The following is a 19,281-nucleotide window of genomic DNA, read 5'->3' on the forward strand; positions in this document are numbered from 1 at the left end:
GAGTGAGAACAACCGGGGTCTCGTCCGTCCTTGCTGCTGGTCAAGAGCCACCTTCGAAGTGCTCGGCGTTGGTGACGCTTTTGCTTGTGGCACGAGACATATCTGTTGCTGGAAAACAACCACAATAACAGCGGCAAAGTTAACGGCAGTGATGATGATCGTGTTTACTGTGTACCAGGCACACTGAGCTAAGTGCCCACTCCCGCTGATGCCTCCCATCTGCAGGAAGTAGACCCTGTCCTTTACCTATGGCACAGGTGGGGAAACTGAGGCTCAGGGAAGTTAGGCGGCCAGGGTCACACGGAGATGGTACGTGTTCATTCAGCCCAGAGACTAGGACCTTGGGCCTCTCCAACCAGAGGCTGGGCATTGGACCCAGGCTGTCCTCCAGGGATGTGCTGGGGACTCCAGGTGCAGCCCCGGAACCTCAGGCTTCGGGTCATGGTGGGGGTTGTGGCCAGTTCCATATGGATGAGCCGATTGTGCGTGTATTTAATTGGGGTGAGGATTTTGCCTGCTAGGGGATTTAACTTTGCCTCTGAGTTCTTAGAGAGCAGTTTGCGAGCGGTCGGCTCTTGGGGGGCCAAGCAGGGTGGCCTCGGCACTGCCTGTACGTGATTCTGGCTGAGGTCCCTTCCTGTAAAGGGGAGCAGAGTACCAGCGGCCCCCTCCCCTCTGGTAGAAGGGTGTGGAGGCATGTCTTCCCGCCTGCACGTTGGCTCCCCTGGGCGCTGGTGGTTTGGGTGGGGGAGGCACGCATTGTATTTGCTGTCGGGTCCTCTTGGCTTAGCACACTGCCCGGCCCAGGGGAGTCCTGAAGGCATCATGCGGAGTGAATTGTGGGCGTGGGCGGACAGAAGGACCAGTGGGGTCTGAAAGGCAACTTTCCGTGTCTCCATGAAGACGAGAATGGGAATTTGGAGCCCGGGCTTCGACTCTGGCACTGACGGAGGCCGGTGGGAGGCAGGATCTCCGTGGCTGGGTGGCTGGTCCCACTGATGCTGGTGGTGGTGGTGAGCTAATACCGCAAGCTAACATCATCTTGCAACTGATCTCTCCCAGCACCGCAGCCGCGGGAGATGGGATGATTGATCTTGCCCACTTTTTAGATGAGGAACGGAGGCTAGAGTTGAAGCGGCTTAGCTGTCCGTTGTTGGAGCCTGTGGGATTGGCCTTTCCTGGTGGACTTTGAGGCCCATGCACTCAAGCACCCCGAGCTCTCGCCGGGGGAGTCCGGCTGACGAAGCAGCCCGGAACACCAGTGCCTGCTAGAAACAAGGGCGTGTGGGTCGCTGGCTTCCTGTGTTTTCCCTGGACTCAGGCCCGGGGCCTCTTACCTCTGAGGGCACCGGCCCCCTCTGGGGTTGTTTGCTTTTCCTGCCCGGTTTTGCTGCCATCCCAACAGGGCCCCCTGCAGCCTTAGTATTTCCTGCTGGGTCAGGCTTTTGGCTCCTGTCCGGGCTGCAGGGATGCTTACTGGCTCCCTGGATGCACCTGTCCTGCCCCTTCCTGGGTATCCAGACGAGATGGACTGGTCAGAGGCTCTCACCTGGGCCTGGACGCCAGGGAAGCAGTGGGGCAGCTAGATTCCCCGTCCTCCCTGGACACCTCCGGTGCTGGGAGGATCCGGCCGGGCACAGGGAAGCGGCATTTGAACAGAACGGATGGAACCAGGGCACTGGAGGGCCTGGCGGCGGCCGGTGGCTTCTGAGGCTCATGGATGTGGGGAGTACGGGGGTCTTGGGAGGGACGGCTGGACAAAGCTGGAGTGCCCCCAGCCCCGGAGGAGTTTCTCCCTGGCGGAAGTCAGTCACCGGCTTATCACTCAAGGCTTTATAGACTGGCTGCAGCCCTAGTCTGGGGTTGTTTACGCTCCCGGGCTTGCCCTCAAACTCACTGTTTCTACAAATCTGGGGCATTCTCAGCCTCCCGCGTCCTGTTCCGAGGGCTCTGTGTGAAATCTGAGCCCTGGCAGAGGTCACTGCCCCTCAGAGGAAGATGTCCTCGTGACAGGGTTATGGGGACCAGGCCCCTTTTCCATTAGAGACCTCTCTCTGGCTCCTTGCCAGTCCCGAAGTGGAAAAGCTGTATTTTTTTTTGTTTTTGTTTTTCCTCCTCCCCACCTCTGGTTACGAGGGGTTTCCACATCCGGAAACCTATAGCCTTTGGATCCCGGCATAAAAGTACCAGCACAAAAGTACCCAGCATAAGAGCCACACGGTCTCTCCTGAAGAAAGGTCCCCACGTACCCCCATTCATTGCACTGAGTACCCCTTTCAGGAATCTGGTGAAGCCCATCCCTGGATCCCTGCAGCCACAGGACGCTGCCTTCTTCCTCTCTCATCCCTGGTGCCTGGCGTAGGTGCAACACCAATAGTTTACGTGTGCACGGACTTTATGTGGTCCGTTCCACGCATCTCCTAGCTGTGGCGGGCAGAATAATGCCCCCCACTCCCCACAAAGAGTGCCACGTCCTAATCCCCAGCACCCGCGAACATGTTACTGTCTATGACAGAGGGACTTGGCAGGTGTAAGTTAAGGACCTGAGAGGGGGCAGATCCTCCTGGATTATTCAGGTGGGCCCTGTGGAGCCACAAGGGTCCTTATGAGACAGGCAGGAGGGACCCCAGTCAGAGAGAGACTGAAAGATGCCATGTTGGGGGCGCCCGGGTGGCTCAGTCGGTTAAGTGTCCAACTTCGGCTCAGGTCACGATCTCATGGCTCGTGAGTTCAAGCCCCGCGTCGGGCTCTGTGCTGACGGCTCGGAGCCTGGAGCCTGCTTCGGACTCTGTGTCTCCCTCTCTCTGCCCGTCCCCTGCTCACGCTCTGTCTTCCTCTTTCAAAAATAAAGAAACATTAAAAAATTTTTTTAAAGAAAATATGCCACGCTGTTGGCGTGGAACATGCCTGGAAAAGCCGAGGGAACGGATTTCCCCCCCTCCCCCCCCACCCCGCAGCCCTCCCTGCCTGTGCAGGACAGTGCTGGGGTGCAGGTGGCCAGTATTCCGCTGGCTGGCGGGCTGGCTGGGCACCCCCTGCCCCTCACCCCCATGCCTCCAGCTCGCAGGTCTTTGTGGCATGCCTGTGATGTGCCCGGCGCTGCAGTGACCCAGGCCGACAGTCCCTGCCCTCGGGGGGAGGGGGCGCTGACATTCTGTGCCAGGCTGTATTATTTTCACATGCCAGGCTCTGTTTTAAGAGTTTTACCTGCCTTATCTCATTAATCCTCGTGACCCCCTCGGAGGCGGGCACTGTTATAATCCCCATCTTACGGATGTGGAACCAGATGCCGAGGGGACATGGCGTCAGCCTAATGTCAGGCCAGAGCTGAGATGAGGCAGAGCCGGGGGTGAGGCCAGTCAGCTTCCAGAACCGGGGTTTAACCTGCCGAGGTCTCCCACCCGGATCCGGTTTGGATCCTGCCCGCCCTACGCATGAGCTCCGTGACCCGGGACCCGTGGGTTGCCTTATCTGCTTAAGCCTCCGCTTCCTGTCTGTAAAGTGGGAAGATAGACAGGCTGCTGCAGCCGTGTGTGTGTGTGTGTGTGTGTGTGTGTGTGTGTGTGTGTGTGTGGTGGGGGCGGGGATGAAATGAGATGCAGGGATCGGATGCTCAGCCAGGCCAGCAAGCCGGCTCTTTGTCACTGTCCCCACAGGGCGATGGTCTGTCTGGGGCTGACCCCAGGGCATGAGGGACCCGTGCTGGCCAATGGGCTGCTTAGCATTTCCAGAGATGCGCCTCCTTCCGCTTTTGCTTTCTTATAATAGGCATACATGTTTACCGTAGAAAAATTAGAAAGTACAGAAAATGACAGACTAAAGCGAGCTTTAATTCCACCACCGCTTGTTTCTGTCCAGCTTCTTTGCTATGCAGATATGCAAGTATTCATAATATTTTTTTTTTTTATAGAACTGTGGTTTTATTGCACATGCTGTTTCATGGCTCATTCTTTGTCCTAATTGCATATTGTGAGCGTTTTCCTGTGAGAGCCTGTATTCTTGTTCAGCACCCCACATGGCTCTTGATAAGTTATTGCTGGGGGGTACAGTGCCTGCCGTGATCTGACCCCCGAGCCCAGGGCCCTCCAGATGTCAGAGGGGTGCGTGCGACACGGAACGTAAGGGGGGGCCGTGTCAGCATCCGTGGCTGTGGAGGGTGTCCCCGGGGGCCTTGGCATTCTGTCCCCAGTGAGAGCTGTGCTATGGATAGCAAGTCAGGGGTTCTCTTTCCCCCCAGACATCCCCCTGGCGTCTTCTCATCTCTCAGGGGGTGGCAGAGGACAGACAGACTGGGTCCCTGATCCCTTCTGTAGGAGAGGGACGGCCCGGCTGTGGCTGCAAAGAGGCACGTGCCTGCAGGTTGGAGGCATTGCTCTGGGACCCACAGCCCAGGACCCTGTAACTGGAGGAGGGACGGAGGGGAACGTGGGGAAGGGAGGTAGCACACTGGCAGGATTTATCAAGCGCCAGCCCCCCTGCTAAGTGTTTTAAGTGCTCGCTTTGTTTACTCCTTACCAGAACCCTGCCGGGGAGGTATCATGGCCCCATCTCGCAGATAGGTTGTCTCGTTAATCCTTGCTACAGGAAGCAGAAACCGTTATTCGGCCCATTCCACAGTAGCTGTAGGACGTGTCGACTGTCCTGGCCGCCCAGAACACGCCGACAAGCCCGTGAGCCCGGTTCCCGACCCCGGCTGCCCAGGGGAAGCAGCGGGCGGTTTAGAAACGCCGATGCCTGGCCTCCTCCAGACCACCAGCTCAGGGCTGCTGGGCCGGGGCCCTGGCCGGTACCTGCTGGGGGCTTCCCGGGCAACTGCGAGGGCCACTGCTGTGAGTCATCTGACCAGATGACCTTTAAGGCCCTTCCAGCTTTAATGTGTTATATAAACTGGAAAGTGGCCAGCGCTGAAGAGAAATCTGGTAGCAGGGTTAATCTGGACTTAATGTTTTGGTGACTCTCTGGAGGGGTGATGCCCTGAGTAGGACCGTCCTGGGCAACCCCTCTTGTCAAGGCCTGATAAGGCAGTCGGTATTCCGGTCCTTTCTATTCCCCAAGGGGGGATTCTTTCCTCCTTTGCGTTTTTCATACTTTGCCCTGGAAAAGTCCCTGGAATGCCCCGTGTGTGCACGTGGGGTGTATGTGTGTGTGTGTGCACAGGGCGCAAACCCAGCCTGCGGGAATCCTCGGGCCGTTAGGGTTTGGGTGGTGTTCCACACCGCGTAGCGCCTGGGGAAGGGACCCTGTGGAATCAGCTGTGCCTGGAGATTCACTGGGAAACTGGGGCTAGACCAGCAGCTGCAGGGGTGAGGCCACTGCCATCGTCTGGAGTGGAGCTGTGATCGAAAACAGGCTGGGGAGGGCACCCGTCTGCATCGATCGTGCCCCCTGTGTGCTGGGGCTGACGGAATGGGGCGGCCAGGACAGAGCAGGTCCCTGCTGTCCCGGGGCACTCACTTCCCTCTCATCTCTGGCTTTTCCCTGGATAGCGAGGAGATGGGCACAGAGGGTGCTTGGAGCTGCGTGGTGGCCTAAGTCTGGTGGAGAATGGACACTGGCGTTGGGGGACCAAAGAGGCGTCCTTTCTTCTGTCTCCTGCCCCTCGTTTCCATCTAACTCCTTGTTCTCCGCTCCTGTCCGCGAACCGGGCTCCTTCCCTCTGCATTCTGGTGGCAGTGGGGTCACCTCGTGAGACTGGAGTCCTGTTAGCGGCCGGCCTGTTTCTCAGGTGCAAGCTGAGAGGCGTCGAAAGTGCCGGAAGCTCAGATAAGCGTGAGACGGTGGCCCCTCGTTGACTTTTATGGCTCTTTGGTTATCTTGAAGTGTTGGGGAGGCCCCCAAGGGAGGGTTTGCTCCCACGGAGAATTGTGGCCAGGCAGAAGCTGGGAGAGGCTGTCCTCTGGGTGACTGCAGAGCGGGTACCCTCAGCCTCATTTCCTGCCACGTCCTCCGCTTCCCTTGCCCGGGAGGTACTTTCCCCTGCGAGGCTTCGCAGGCAGATTGCAGCTCAGCCTTGCTGACCAGGTGACTTGGGGGGAGGTTCATTCTGAACCTCAGTTTCCTCATCTATAAAACGGTCGTGATGAGACATACACTTGTGCTCAAGGGGTCTCAAGCGTTCAACACAGCATGGGGTACGGCATAGGCACCAGCCAAGTGCAGGGCAGGGGGTGGGTGATTGTCTCCAGCTCAGCCTAGGAAGACCTGTACACCCAAAGGCACTGGCCTTTTCCCTCCCTTGGGGCTCCCCGTCGCTCTGCTTGCCTGAGCCGGGGAGGCAGCAGGGGTGGGCACGAAGGTGATTTCTCTCTGCTGGAAGATCCCCATTCCCAAGCCCAGGGGCACAGACTAGCTTCTCTGGTGGTGGAGGTGGCTTAGACCTGCACTGTCCTGTACAGTGGCCATTAGCCACGTGTGGCTATTTAGAATGAAATGACGTAGAATGAAATAAAATGAAAACTTAAGTTCGCTGTGTTTCGGTGATGCTCAGCCCGGAGGCTCGTATTTCAGCCACTCCCGGCTTTTAGTATGTCATGTATTATTTCCAGAGCCCTCCTAAAGCTGCCTGCCCTCGCCCAAAAATACCCACTGCCTTTTGATGTCACCTTCAGAGTTCACCCAGGTCCTCCTCGGGTGTTCTCTGGCTGAATCGCAATGCAGCCTTGGGGCTGGCTGTTAGGATTTCTCTTGGACAGAGACTTGAACTTGCATAGGCCCAGTGCTCTTTCCCTCCTTCCTTTAAACATTTTTTTCAAATGTTTTTATTTATTTTTGAGACAGAGAGAGACAGAGCATGAGCAGGGGAGGGGCAGAGAGAGACACAGAATCCGAGGCAGGCTCCGGGCTCCGAGCTGTTGGCACGGAGCCCGACGCGGGGCTCGGACCCGCGGACCGTGAGATCGTGACCTGAGCCGAAGTCGGACGCTCAGCCGACTGAGCCACCCAGGCGCCCCGCTCTCCTTCCTTTTAAAAAGTCTGCACACTCAAGCTAGGCTCAGTGGCGTTATGACACAGCAAATATGTGATGTAGTTGAATATCTAAATGCCGCTTGTCTACTTCCAAGTGGTCTGGTTGAAAGAAGATAAAACTTCGTAGGCAGACGGGCTGGGCTGTGGATGCCAGTTCCCGCGGATGCACTGAGCGGCTTTGGGCGAGTGAAATGGAGTCTTTGCGAGTCTGCGTCTCCACGTGCAGAATGAGGATTACAGAGCCTGCCTCGCCTGCGTTCTTGCGAAGTGAAATCGGTAAATACAAAGCAAACCGGGAAGCGCGCAACAGGTGCTTTGTAATGGTCACCGCCTGCCGTGGTCAACATATCGAAGCAGAGAGAGTCTGTGGTTGGGCCACTTTTGAGCCAAATCGCCAAGCTGGCGTGGACGGGGGCTGGAACGGGTTTGGTCCCGTCCGAGCACCTGCAGGATGTCTCTGGGTTGAGGAGGTGGGGGGCGCAGGGAAGGGAAGGTGTCAGGGAAGGGAAGGTGGCTCCCGTCAGCCCAGCACCCCGTCCTGGTCTAGCCCAGCCCTGTCCCTCGCTGGCCCGTGGAAAGTGCTACCCTGGACTGAAATATGCCATCTTCCTCACCCCGGGGTGACACTGCTGACTTCTGGCCGTAAAACGTGAGCCAAGATTTGCTTCTCCAGGGCTGCCCGTCACCTAGACCTGCACTGTCCTGTACGCGGCCACCAGCCACGGGTGGCTGTTTAAAATTAAATTACTTGCCGTGAAACAGAACTAAAAGTGAAGTCCTTTAGTCCCCTTAGCTCCAGTAACGAAGTTCCACTCATCACATTCCAAGCACCCGGCAGCGTGGCTCGCCGGACGGCACAGACAGAACATTAACAGCATCACAGCTGTCGGTGCTCTCGTACCTGAGCCGCAGGGGTAGGAGCCCTCGCCGGGGCCAAGCAAGCTGGCTCCACGTCTGGCTCTGCCACTCGGGCAGTGTGACCGTGGCCAGGTTCCCCCGTGGGCCCAGCGCCCACAGGTGGATGCAGGATTCACCTCTTGGCTACTCCTGGGAGGTGCTCCCTCCCCCTCTTCCTTCTCCTCCCCCCCACCCCTTCCGCTGCCTCCTCCCTCCCCTCCTCCTGCACTCTCCTGATGTGTGCCTCCCCTCCTCCTCCCAGGGCTCTTGTGCGGGGACATTCCAGTCAATTCTTGGCAACCGTGGCTACTGTCTTGGACCGTTTCAGGTCCCTCTGGATCGGCAGGTGTGGCCTTTAGTTTTTTGAGGCTGGACTTAAAAAATAAATAAAAAAAACCCCCAACATTCTTCCTGGAATAGTTTTAGATTTATAGAAAAGTTGCAAGGGTAGCATACAGAGTTGGGTATACCCAACAGCCCGTTTTTCCTGTGGTTAATATCTTACACGACCACGGAACGTTTTCTTTCCTTTTCTTTTCCTTTCTTTTCTTTTCCTTTCCTTTCCTTTCCTTTCCTTTCCTTTCCTTTCCTTTTCTTTTCTTTTCCTTTCTTTTCCTTTCCTTTCCTTTTCCTTCTCTTTTCTTTTCTTTTCTTAACGTTTGTTTATTTTTGAGAGAGAGACACACACACAGGGTGTGAGTGGGGAGGGTCAGAAAAAAGAGGGAGACACAGAATCCGAAGCAGGCTCCAGGCTCTGAGCTGTCAGCACAGAGCCCGACGCGGGGCTCGAACTCATGAACCGTGAGATCATGACCTGAGCCGAAGTCAAATACTTAACCGGCTGAGCCACCCAGCCTCCCTGACCACGGAACATTTCTTGCAAGTGAGAAGGCAGTGCGGGCACACGACCATTCACTGAACTCCAGGCTTTATCTGAGTCTCGCCAGGTTTTCTTCTTACACCCTTTTCTGTTCCGGGATGCCGTCCAGGCTCCCATGTTGTGCACGTACTCGTTGTATGTTTAGCCCGGTCTGTGACAGTTTCGTAGTCTTTCTTCCCTTGCTTTTCACGATCTTGGGAGTGTTGGGGAGTCATGGCCAGGGGTTTGTAGAATGCCTGGGTTTGTCTGGCGCTCTTCCTGCGATCAGACTGGGGCTACGGGCGTGGGGTTACAGTGCTGCAGAGGACAGACGGCTTCTCGTCGCATCCCGTCGGGGTACACGGCGTCACGCGTGATGTCGCGGGAGATGTTCACTCAGCCTCTTGGTTGAGCTGGCCTTCGCTGCCTGGCTAGTTTTCCCTCTGAGTGTCTGCGGCCGGGAAGCTGGCCTCCGGGTCCGGCCCATCCTCACGTCGTGGGGGATGAAGTTCTGCGTCCCGTGCCTGGTTTTGTGAAGCTTTCCAAGACCTCGTTTCCCACAGAGGCAGGGGTCCCCCGACCCCAGCCCCCATCTTGCCCAGAGGAGAATGGGCGATGGCCAGCCCACTGAGTCTGCCCCGGAAGAAAGACGGGTGCCCTTGCATCCAGGCACCTGACCCTCAGCACTGGGGTCTTAGGGTGCTTTCCAAAGATGGGGAAACTGAGAGGGGGAGGGGCTTGTTCAAGGCCAGCCCAGCGGCGGCCTCCGCCGCTCTCCTGACTCACGGCTTTGGGGGCCAGGGGCTCCTGGGCTTCAGCCCCCCGCCCCTGCACCTCATGCACCCTGCCGTCCTGGTGAGGGGCTACCAGAGGCTTCGAGGAGCCGGCCGTCCCGTCCCTCCCTGCTCAGCGGCACCGTCCCTGTCCCCGCTGGCTCCCTGACTCTGTTTCTTGGCCCGCAGGGTACCACCGGTGGTGAGCAACGGGGATGCTGTGGGTGCTGCTCTCTCCGGGGTCCGGCGCTCCAGCTGGAAGCGGAAGAGCTCTCGCCGGAGTAAGTGCCCCCATACCCCCCTCCCCCCCCAAACCTCATCTTAGCTCAGGAAGGTGGTACCGTGATAACCTTAGAGCCCCTTCCTCAGGCCCAGAGGGCTGATGTGGGCTCCCCCGTGCCACGGGGACGTCCTCCCTGGGTGGGCTGCCGCAGGCTTGGTGGCAGCTCTGAGGGGGGCCGGCCGCTGCCCATGCCTGGGAGTTGCCCCCATCTCCTGCCCGATGGGAGCCATGGTCCAGGAGTAGATCGTGTGTTTGACCGCTTATCTGTTCCCCCAAATACCCAGAAGCTCCTACAGCAGGGCGGATGGGCTGGCAGTGGGGTGCCCTGCTGCCCAAGACGAGGTCCCTCTCGGGAGCAGAAGCCACCAGGTAGGCAGGAGGTCACCTTGCAGAGGGCAAGGTGCCAGGAGGGGGAGGCGGGAGTGAGGAGAACCTGAGAGTCCTGAAGGCAGAGAGGCGGGAGCAGGGCTCAGGGAGAGAGCATCCAGGCAGGGTCCACCTGTGCAGGAGCCCCAGTCCCCCCCAGCCCCAGGGTGGAGGGGGGACATCTGGCACCCTGGGAAGCAACGGCCTTGGTGTGACGGAGGGTAGCATCCAAGGGGTGATTGGGGCGAGGTGAGGCTGCATGTCCCCAGCTCCTTCTGGGGCCGTCCAGCCGTGCTTTTCCGAAGGCAACAGGGAACCACGAGAGGGGAGCCGGAGATGCTGTGGGGTGGGGGCAAAGCCATAAGACAGGGTGGGGTGCCTGCAGCCCAGTGGGGAGGCTGATGGCCAGAACTAGGGACCTGAAGAGAGGTGAGCAGGTCTCAGAGCCATGTGGGAAACAGAGTCCGTATGGGGGTGGAGGAGGGGGTCGAGGGTGAGGCTTGACCAGGCTCTGGGGGCCCCGGGGGCCCCGGGGGCCCCGGGACAGCCAGAAGCACTGCAGTTAGGACCGTGGGGATTTCAGAGCCCGTCTGGTCCTGTGTCTTCTGCGAAGGGCGATGGGGCGAAGACAGGCTCCCATCAGGGTGGGGACTGGTTTTCCAAACCCTGGCTCTGTGGAGGGGGGCACACCCCTAAAGAGGGCAGAGGTTGGGCACACAGTTTTGAGGGAAGACCTCCTTTTTTTTAATGTTTATTTTTGAGAGACAGAGAGAGACACAGTGCGAGCAGGGGAGGGGCAGAGAGAGAGGGAGACACAGAATCCGAAGCAGGCTCCGGGCTCTGAGCTGCCAGCACAGAGCCCCAGGCGGGGCTCGAACTCACGAACAGTGAGATCGTGACCTGAGCCGAAGTCAGGGGCTTATTAACCTTAACCGACTGAGCCGCCCAGGCGCCCTGAGGGGAGACCTCCTTAATGTGTCCATCCCGGTAGCTGCTAACAGGGGCAGAGTGCGCGCCTGCCCTGCCCCCTTCCAGCCCAGCAAAATACTAGCAGAGGGATGTGTTCGTTTGCTGAATTCTTCAGCAGTCAGGATCCTGCTGGCTGAGTTTTGGGGGGGGCCTCTCCTTAACCCCACTCTCCAAATCCACTCCCCTCCCCCCATTCCCTGTCCTCAGTAGGGCTGCTTTGCCCGGCCACCTCTGGGTGGGAGGTAGTTCCTTTCGGGTAAGTCCCGTGAGGGCTTCTGGGCCCCTGAAGATGTCCCCGGGGCCCCAGGGCACAGGCGCAGGGTCGGCTTCATGCTCCCTGCAGGTGCCACGAGCAGCTGCGGCGTTAGCCAGATGGGCAGGCCTGTGGGTGGCAGGGAGGCAAGTGGGGGTCTGCCGTGCTCGCCAGGAGGGTGCCTTGGGGGGGAGGGCCAGGAGAAGCAGCGGAAGCGCGTCCTTGGAGAGGAGAGCAGCCGGCAGGGGCTCCCCAGGGGCTGGGCCGAGGGCTGCTGGCCGGGCCCAGCCGTAGGGCTGCGGGGCGGCGGGAGGGAGCCGCCGGCTGGCGCAGTCCCGCTGGCAGCCCGGCAGCCGCCTCCGCCCCTAGCGCTCTTGTCCTTTCCCTTCGCTCCCAGTCGACCGATTCACTTTCCCCGCCCTGGAAGAAGATGTGATTTACGACGACGTGCCCTGCGAGAACCTGGATGCCCATCAACCCGGTAGGCCTCCTCCGCGCTTCCGTGCCGCCTTCGGGGACGGGCCGGGGGGCAGGGCCTGGGAAGGGTCGTCTTCTGTTTGGCTCCCCACCCCACCCGGCCCTGGCCGCTGCCTCCAGCTTTCACCAACCTCCGGTCGTCCTGGGAGAGCATGGTGCCAGCTGGGGGCGTGGCCAGGCCGGGGCTGGGCGGGGTTGGGCTTCGGGACCCCCGGCTGGCTGCTGGGACCCCCTGGCGGCGAGGCCGGACCTGGCATTTCACCTCCCCAAGCCTCCATTCCTGCCTCGGGAGAACGGGGTGGTATAGTCCTGGGCTTCCCAGGGCTGCTGGGGAGAAGGGCAGCTCGTTAAACCTGACCGCTGAGGCAGAGAGGGCTCTAGAAAGCCTGTGCCTTGCTTGCTCTGGGCCCAGGGAGGCCGGTGGGGGGGGGGGGGTGGATTGTGGCTGTAGAGAGGAAGCAGGGTGGGGTGGGGGTAAGTCTGCCCCAGCTGCCCCCCCCCCGCAACCGCCCCCCAGCATAGAGTCAGTCACCCAGCAGGAGAGAGCATCACTCAGATCCAGGGAGAAGGGATGGTTAGTAACTTCACGGTCAGAGCCGCCTTTGCCCAAACACATCGGGGTAGCGACTCTTCGTGGTTGGTTGGTTTCCTGGAATCTGCTTAGAAACTTTGATTTGGGGTATCGTGGCCTCAATGTCCAGACGAGGAAACTACAGGCAGAGCTGGGATTTGAACCTGGTTATTCTGCCTCCAAGTCCGCTGCTCTGTCCCCTGCCCCGGGAGGATTTGGGTGGCCTCTTATGACCGATGACGCGCGTTTGCTCCCACCGGTCTGTCAACCCCCTGAGGTCAGCACGGCAGGCCCAGTGGCTCCCGGGGACAGTTGCATCTGAGAGGTTACGACACCGACTCCAGATCACAAGCCCGTGTTTGAGGGGCTTCTAGTCTGACAGGGGTGGCCGTCACCATCTTGGGCTGTGCGTAGTCCAATGGGGGAGACACGCGGGTAGCACCACAAGGCCCCAGGGCGCCCACAGCCATGCTCCTGACTCCTGTTCCAGGGGCAGGGGCAGGTGGGCTGATGCTATGCACATCCCTTTAGCAAGTCCCGGAGGTGCTTGGGCTTTGAATCCAGGGAGAGGAGGGGGAAGGGCACGCTGTACTGGGAGGCAGTGGGGTCTTGCCGAAGGTCCTGAGTGGCCGCAGTCCATTGTTTAGCCCTGTTGGGCTGTCTTCCCGCGTGAATCAAATCAAGCAACACATTACTTGGCTGAACAGGGATCTTCACTGAACAGGGATCACTGACACGCCATCCTGCACTTGACCCCGAGGTGGTTACAAGCAGGCAGCCTGGGAATCAGCTCCTGAGCCTTCGAGTGGGGGACCGTGACACCCATCCGAGGGCCCCCACCCTCACGGCTTCGGGAGGGTGAGTCCCAGGAGGCTGTGGCTGGCCCTCAGCGGGGGGTCAGCTCAGGGCTGGCCCTCGGTAGGTGCGCTGCACAAACGATGGTGCTGTCGTTACCACGTCTGCCAGGGCCCAGCACTGACCTTCACGGACCGATGTGGGCTCAGTGGGCACGGGAGAGGAGGCTGTCAGCTGAGCAGCAGGCCGCACACGCAGCCCTTGGTTCAAATCCCAGCTCTGCCGCCGATTAGGGCACAGAGCTCCGTGCCTTCGGGCCTTGGCTTCTTCATATGACATCAGAATATCATCCTGACCTCATGGACTGTCATTCTGAAGCTCTGGGGAGTGTCACATCAGAGAACCGCTTCCTATCTCTGGACCTCAGTTGACGCATCTGTAAATTTGGGACAATCACAGCTGCATCCTGGGCTTGTGAGTTTGCCGTGAGGTAATTGACACAGAGCACTGAGCCGGTGGTGGTCCGTGCTTTGCAGAGGGAAGCCGTTCGTGAAGCCCGAGGCCCCGGGAAGCGGAGGGTGGGAGCCAGGACCCCTGTGAGGCCCCTGAAGGCTGAGGCTTTGGCCCAGGCTCAGGACTCTGGTGGCACTGTCTCCACTGGAGAGAATATTTCGAAATGAGCCCAGGAGGTGGTCAGGTTAGCCGGCCTCATAGAAGGCAGCTCATGGAAGCGTGGGGAGGTGGGCATTCGAGGTGCTGCCTGGGTTCTTCCTCAGAGGGAGCCCCAAGAACTGGGCTCTGCCCCTTTACTCCCCGGTCATCGGGCCTCCGCTGCGGTAATAAGACAGTCGACCCAGTCTTGTAAAGGTCATAGCCTGGTTACCAGCTGCTCCTGTCCCTGGAGACGTTAGTTACTATTATCTTTTGCTTAAAAATAACCTCACGCTCCCTCCTCATCCTGAGACCAGAGCCCCCCGCTAAGCCTCAGTGTGTCTGTTCTTTGGGTGACAGTCTCCCAGACCCCACACTGCCCAGCTTTCCGGTAGGGGCTCTGGGGTCAGTGGGATGATTCCCGGGCCCACGCAGACACTCCCCCCCACCCCAAAGCAAGGATCAGCTGCTCTTTGCTGAGCGCCTGCCATGTGCTACACTCTTTGCTAGACCTTTTGGTTCATATTTTATTTACTCGACCTTTTCTGGCTTATTGTTGTCGCCATTTTTGCAGAGAGGTCTGCGATAACCAAAGCTCCCTGTTCTGAGCAGATTTTTTGAAAAAACCCTTCCCAGTGCTGTATTTCTTGTGCGTTGACAAAGGCTTTTTCATATTGGTGCGCTTTTTGGGGGTCTGGCCTCGGTGAGGCCTGCAGTTCGGTTCTCCCTCAGGTGGCAGGCCAGGAAGTGCAGCCCAGAGGGGTGGGAGCGAAGGCCAAGGTCTCGGGATGGGAGACCTGGGGTTACCTGGACAGCAGCGCTCCCACCTCAGCCTCAAAGCTGAGCATCTCACTCCGGATTTGACAGGGACCCTGGGAGTACCCAGGCCCCTGAGGGGACCTGTTTCTCCTGGCCAGTGGACTCTCAGCTCTTTGTCCCCCACTTCTCCAGTGGGGCTTTGGAAGACAAGGGAACACTCCTGGACGCTGGGCCTGGCGCGCCCCCTACTGGGCCATTCTGGACCTGCACGGGAAACTCAGATTTCCCGACAATTTCCATTTTGCACCCCCCCCCACCCCGAGGATGCTGGGGCTGGAGCTGAAGGCCCGATTCAGGACTTGGTTCTAGGTCTTGTCTTTCCCACTGAAACATGCCCCGAGGCCCAGGATGAGCACTCAGATCCCAGAAGAGCAATACTGAGGCGTGGGGGGAGGGGGTTAAGGAGCCTGTTGCGTTCCCGACACGTTTCTTGTGCCTCTCCGGTCTTTCTCGTGTCCTCCTCGCTTACCAGGTGGATGTTGTGTGGTCCTCACCCCTGCTCTGTGGACCGGGAAGTGGGGGCGGAGCCCCACCTGCCTGCCTGGGTCGGAAATCGGGTCTGGTGGCCTTGGTGCCGGGGCCTCCCCTCACCAGCCCTGTTCCCTGGCCTGCAGGGGCGGAGAGGAGCCTGCTCTACGAGGATGTGCATCGGGACGGAGCGCCCAGGGAGCCCGAGGACCTAGGCTGGAGCTCCAGTGAGTTTGAGAGCTACAGTGAGGACTCGGGGGAGGAGGCCAAGCCAGAGGCCGAGCCCGCCAAGCACCGAGTGTCCTTTCAGCCCAAGGTAAGGGTGGGCACCTCTCACCCGGCCAGGACTCCGGGACCCCCTGGGGAGGGGGTGAGGAGGGTGGGAAGGGTTGGCCTCAGGCTCGTATCCTGTTAGGGAACCCCCCCGCCCCCAGGAATGTACAGTGAGAGGGGCGGTGGCCCGGGTACCCCAAGCATAGGAAGCGACCCCCCGGCATTGCCGTTTGACTATGGAGAGCCCTGAACCCAGCTTGGGTGTGGTTAGCACCTGGCACGGGTGCTTCCACACCCCTTTCCTACGGCAGACCCTGGCAAGGACCACCATGTTCTTGGGCTCACATCAGACTTCAGAAGCCTCCTCAACACAGGTTCCAGGCAGCCCCGCCGGCCGATTAGAGTTGGTACTTAGATCAGATCCTTTTGGTCTCCCTGCCCCACTGTATGCAATTCTCAGAGCCATCCTAGACCCGTGCCTTCCTCTGCCCTGGGGAAGTGAGCAAGGTCGGAGGGGCGGGGGGGTGGGTGCTGTGTGGCTAAGACACGGGCTCTTTCCAAGGTCTTTTATTGATTTATTTAATTTATGTACTATAAATCTTTTTTTTAAAAGCTTATTTATTTATCGTGAGAGAGTGTGGGGGAGGGACAGAGAGAGAGAGAGAGAGAGAAAATCCCAAGCAGGCTCCGTGCCACCAGTGTGGAGTCCCACGCAGGCCTCAGTCCCCCGACCGTGAGATCATGACCTGAGCCGAAATCAAGTCAGACACTCAACCTACTGAGCCCCTCTGAGGTCTTTTGAGATGCCATCCGTGCGTTGGTTTCTGCCTGGAACAGGGTTCATTCTGCTGGCTTCGTGGAAGGAGCCGGAAGCCGAGAGGAGGACGGACTGCTTCCTCCTGAGACAGACTGCTCCTCCCGTTTGTTCTACAGAAGCCAGCAGAAAGCAGATTCTAGCCATGCTGAGATTTGGGGTTTAATGGGAACCACTTCTTAGAGGCAGGCCCTGCCCAACCGGAGGTGACTGGGTCCCTCTCAGCCTCTTTGTGAAAAGTCGCACATGACAGATACCCAAAGGTGGTGCAGGGAGAAGGCAGGGGCCCCAGGACTAGGCTGGGGTTATGGCACCCCATGTCTTTCCTAGTGCATCCTGCCCCTTTCGGAGTTTGAGGAACCCCTCTGGGGGAAGGCTGCCGGCCAGAGCGGCACCCACGCCTACGAGTCCTCGAGGGGCTTGGGGGCAGAGCAGGTCTCTCTCGAATGTGGTCTTGTGGCCGGGCCTCCGTGGGCCGGGCCACGGAAGATGGCCTTGGTATCTCGCTAGGATAAAGTTAAGCGTCTATGATACCTACCCTGTGCCCAGTCGTTTCTCAGGGTGCGGGCAGGGGGAGCTCGAGGCCTGGGCCAGCCCTTGTTCTCAGCCTCTGGCTGTCCCTCCTGATCCCCCTGGGCCACTTTCCCAGGCCCCTGCCACACATTTCTCAGAGGGCAGGAGGTGTGGAGATGCTGAGTTTGGGCTTCCCAGTGCTGGTGCTCAGTCTTATATAAGCATCGGGACCACGAGGGGAGCTGATTGAAATCGCAGATGCCAGGGCCTCACTCCCAGGGACTCCGGCTCATGGTTTGGGGGTGGGGGGAAGCCTGGCAATTTGCCTTTTTTTTTTTTCAAGTTTATTTTTTATTAATTAATTAATTAATTATTTATTATTTTTTTAAATTTTTAAAAAATGTTTATTTGCTTTTTGAGAGAGAGAGAGAGAGAGAGAGAGACAGAGTGAAAGCAGGGGAGGGGCAGAGAGAGAGAGGGAGACACAGAATCCGAAGCAGGCTCCAGGCTCCGAGCCGTCAGCACAGAGCCCCACGTGAGACTCGAACCCACAAACTGTGAGATCGTGACCTGAGCCGAAGTCTCGCGCTCAGCCGACCGAGCCACCCAGGCGCCCCCTCCCTGGGCTGGCCCTCACCATGGCCGGGCCCCAGGGGAGGAGTCTCTGGGGGCCGACCATTAGCTCTTGTCCCTCAGACCCTCAAGCGAGGGGCTTTGGACCCTTCGTCAGCAGACAAACAGTGGGGCAGAGTTCTTGGAATTTCTAACCGGGAGGACTTTTTGTCTGGCTGCGGGCCACGGCCTGCCTGTTCCCCAGACAGCAGGCCCCCAGGGAGGTGAGGGTTGTGGAGGGACCTTTCCTTTGGCACCTTGCCTGCTGCGCTCTGCCCTCCTGGGCCGCTTGGGGCCCACCTGCTTCCGTGCCTGGCACCGCCGTGGCTGAACGTTCTGGGGCCACCGCTGCTTGGCCGTGTCTTGTGTGTGCTGTGGGGCATGGGGCCGCAGAGATCTGGTGGTGTTTTGCCCTGTCCTTGGAGTCTCACGGGGGCCTAGCTTCCCGTCCAGCTGCAAGCTGTCCCTGCTTCAGGTGTCTTAGAAGGCCAGCCCTCAGCAGGTGGATTTTTGCCAAAGAAAGTGACCGAGGGGTCTGCAGAGGGACCCCCTCAGAAGCACCTGACCCAGATGTAAGCAGGGGCCTGGTCCCATTATGTTAATAAGTACCTGCTGATGGCCACCCATGGTCCTTGGGATTTTTTTTTTTTTTTTCCTAACCAGTTGTGGATTGGGCTGCATTGGATTTTTCCTTTTCCTGACTGTGACCTCTTCATAATTAAGGTTACCATGATCCAGCTGGCCAGGGCACTGGGCAGAAACGCCAGCTCTGACCTCTGACCTCAGCCTTGCTCACTCCCCTGCTCAGACCAGACCAGTGTGCAATTGATCTCTGATCCGGGTTCTTCTAATCCCGAGAGAGGGGGAGGGGAAGTGCAAAACCAGGGGTTTTATGATTTTATTGTGTCAATTTACAGGTGAACCAGGGCTCAGGACAAACCCCAGCCTCTCTCCAGTTGTGGGGAGTCTGAGTAACTCTCAGAAGGATCCCTGTCCTGCGATTTCTTTCTTTTTTTTTCCTTTAAAATTTTTTAAACATTTATTTATTTTTGAGAGACAGAGAGAGACAGAGCACGAGCAGGGGAGGGACAGAGAGAGAGAGGGAGACACAGAATCTGAAGCAGGCTCCAGGCTCTGAGCTGTCAGCACAGAGCCCGACGCGGGACTCGAACTCACGGACCGCGAGATCATGACCTGAGCCGAGTCGGACGCTTAACCGACTGAGCCACCCAGGTGCCCCCTGTCCTGCGATTTCTTTGCATTGACAATAGAGAGCCTCTGCATAGTGTGGTACAGTTTACAAAGCGGTTTCCTGTGATTTTCCTGATACCCTAAAGTGGTTGGTGTTATTTGGATTAAGAGTCTCATGGTATTGATCAGAGACCCTAACACAGAAGTGTAGAGAGGCTAAATGATATGGCTAGGGTCATGCAGCCAGTAAGTGGTATACAACTCAACATCACACAAGATTTGAAAGAACACACATCGTCCTTCTGTCCGTGCATCCATGCACCCATCTATTCATCCATCCAAGCATCCTTCCTTCTATCCTCCCTCCTTCCCTCCCTCCCTTCCATCCATCCGTCCATCCATCCATCCATCTATCCATCCCTGCATTTCTCCCTCCATCCAACCATCCGTCCATCCATCCATCCATCCATCCATCCATCCATCCATCCCTGCTTTTCTCCCTCCATCCAACCATCCATCCATCCATCCGTCCATCCATCCATCCATCCATCCATCCATTCATCCATCCATCCATCCCTGCATTTCTCCCTCCGTCCAACCATCCATCCATCCATGCGTCCATCCATCCATCCATCCATCCATCCATCCATCCATCCATCCCTGCATTTCTCCATCCATCCATCCATCCATCCATCCATCCATCCATCCATCCCTGCATTTCTCCCTCCATC

General features: G+C 58.4%; 1 protein-coding gene across 7 annotated transcripts in view; it reads left to right on the plus strand.

Moving 5' to 3' along the window:
* ARHGEF10L (Rho guanine nucleotide exchange factor 10 like) overlaps positions 1–19,281 on the plus strand; it is a 141,475-nt gene that overhangs the window by 44,797 nt on the left and 77,397 nt on the right. For 4 of the 7 annotated variants that reach the window (XM_042954241.1, XM_042954242.1, XM_042954244.1 and 1 more), the window contains exons 5-7: positions 9,685–9,776; positions 11,764–11,847; positions 15,294–15,463. In XM_042954241.1, the coding sequence (XP_042810175.1) occupies positions 9,685–9,776; positions 11,764–11,847; positions 15,294–15,463 (346 nt within the window). Of the gene's footprint in view, positions 1–9,684; positions 9,777–11,763; positions 11,848–15,293; positions 15,464–15,731; positions 15,828–19,281 lie in introns of all 7 variants that reach the window. The other 3 variants (XM_042954239.1, XM_042954240.1, XM_042954243.1) reach the window with 1 other exon arrangement.

This window comes from Panthera leo, chromosome C1 (genome assembly GCF_018350215.1).
Source record: "Panthera leo isolate Ple1 chromosome C1, P.leo_Ple1_pat1.1, whole genome shotgun sequence".
Taxonomy (NCBI): Eukaryota; Metazoa; Chordata; class Mammalia; order Carnivora; family Felidae; genus Panthera; species Panthera leo.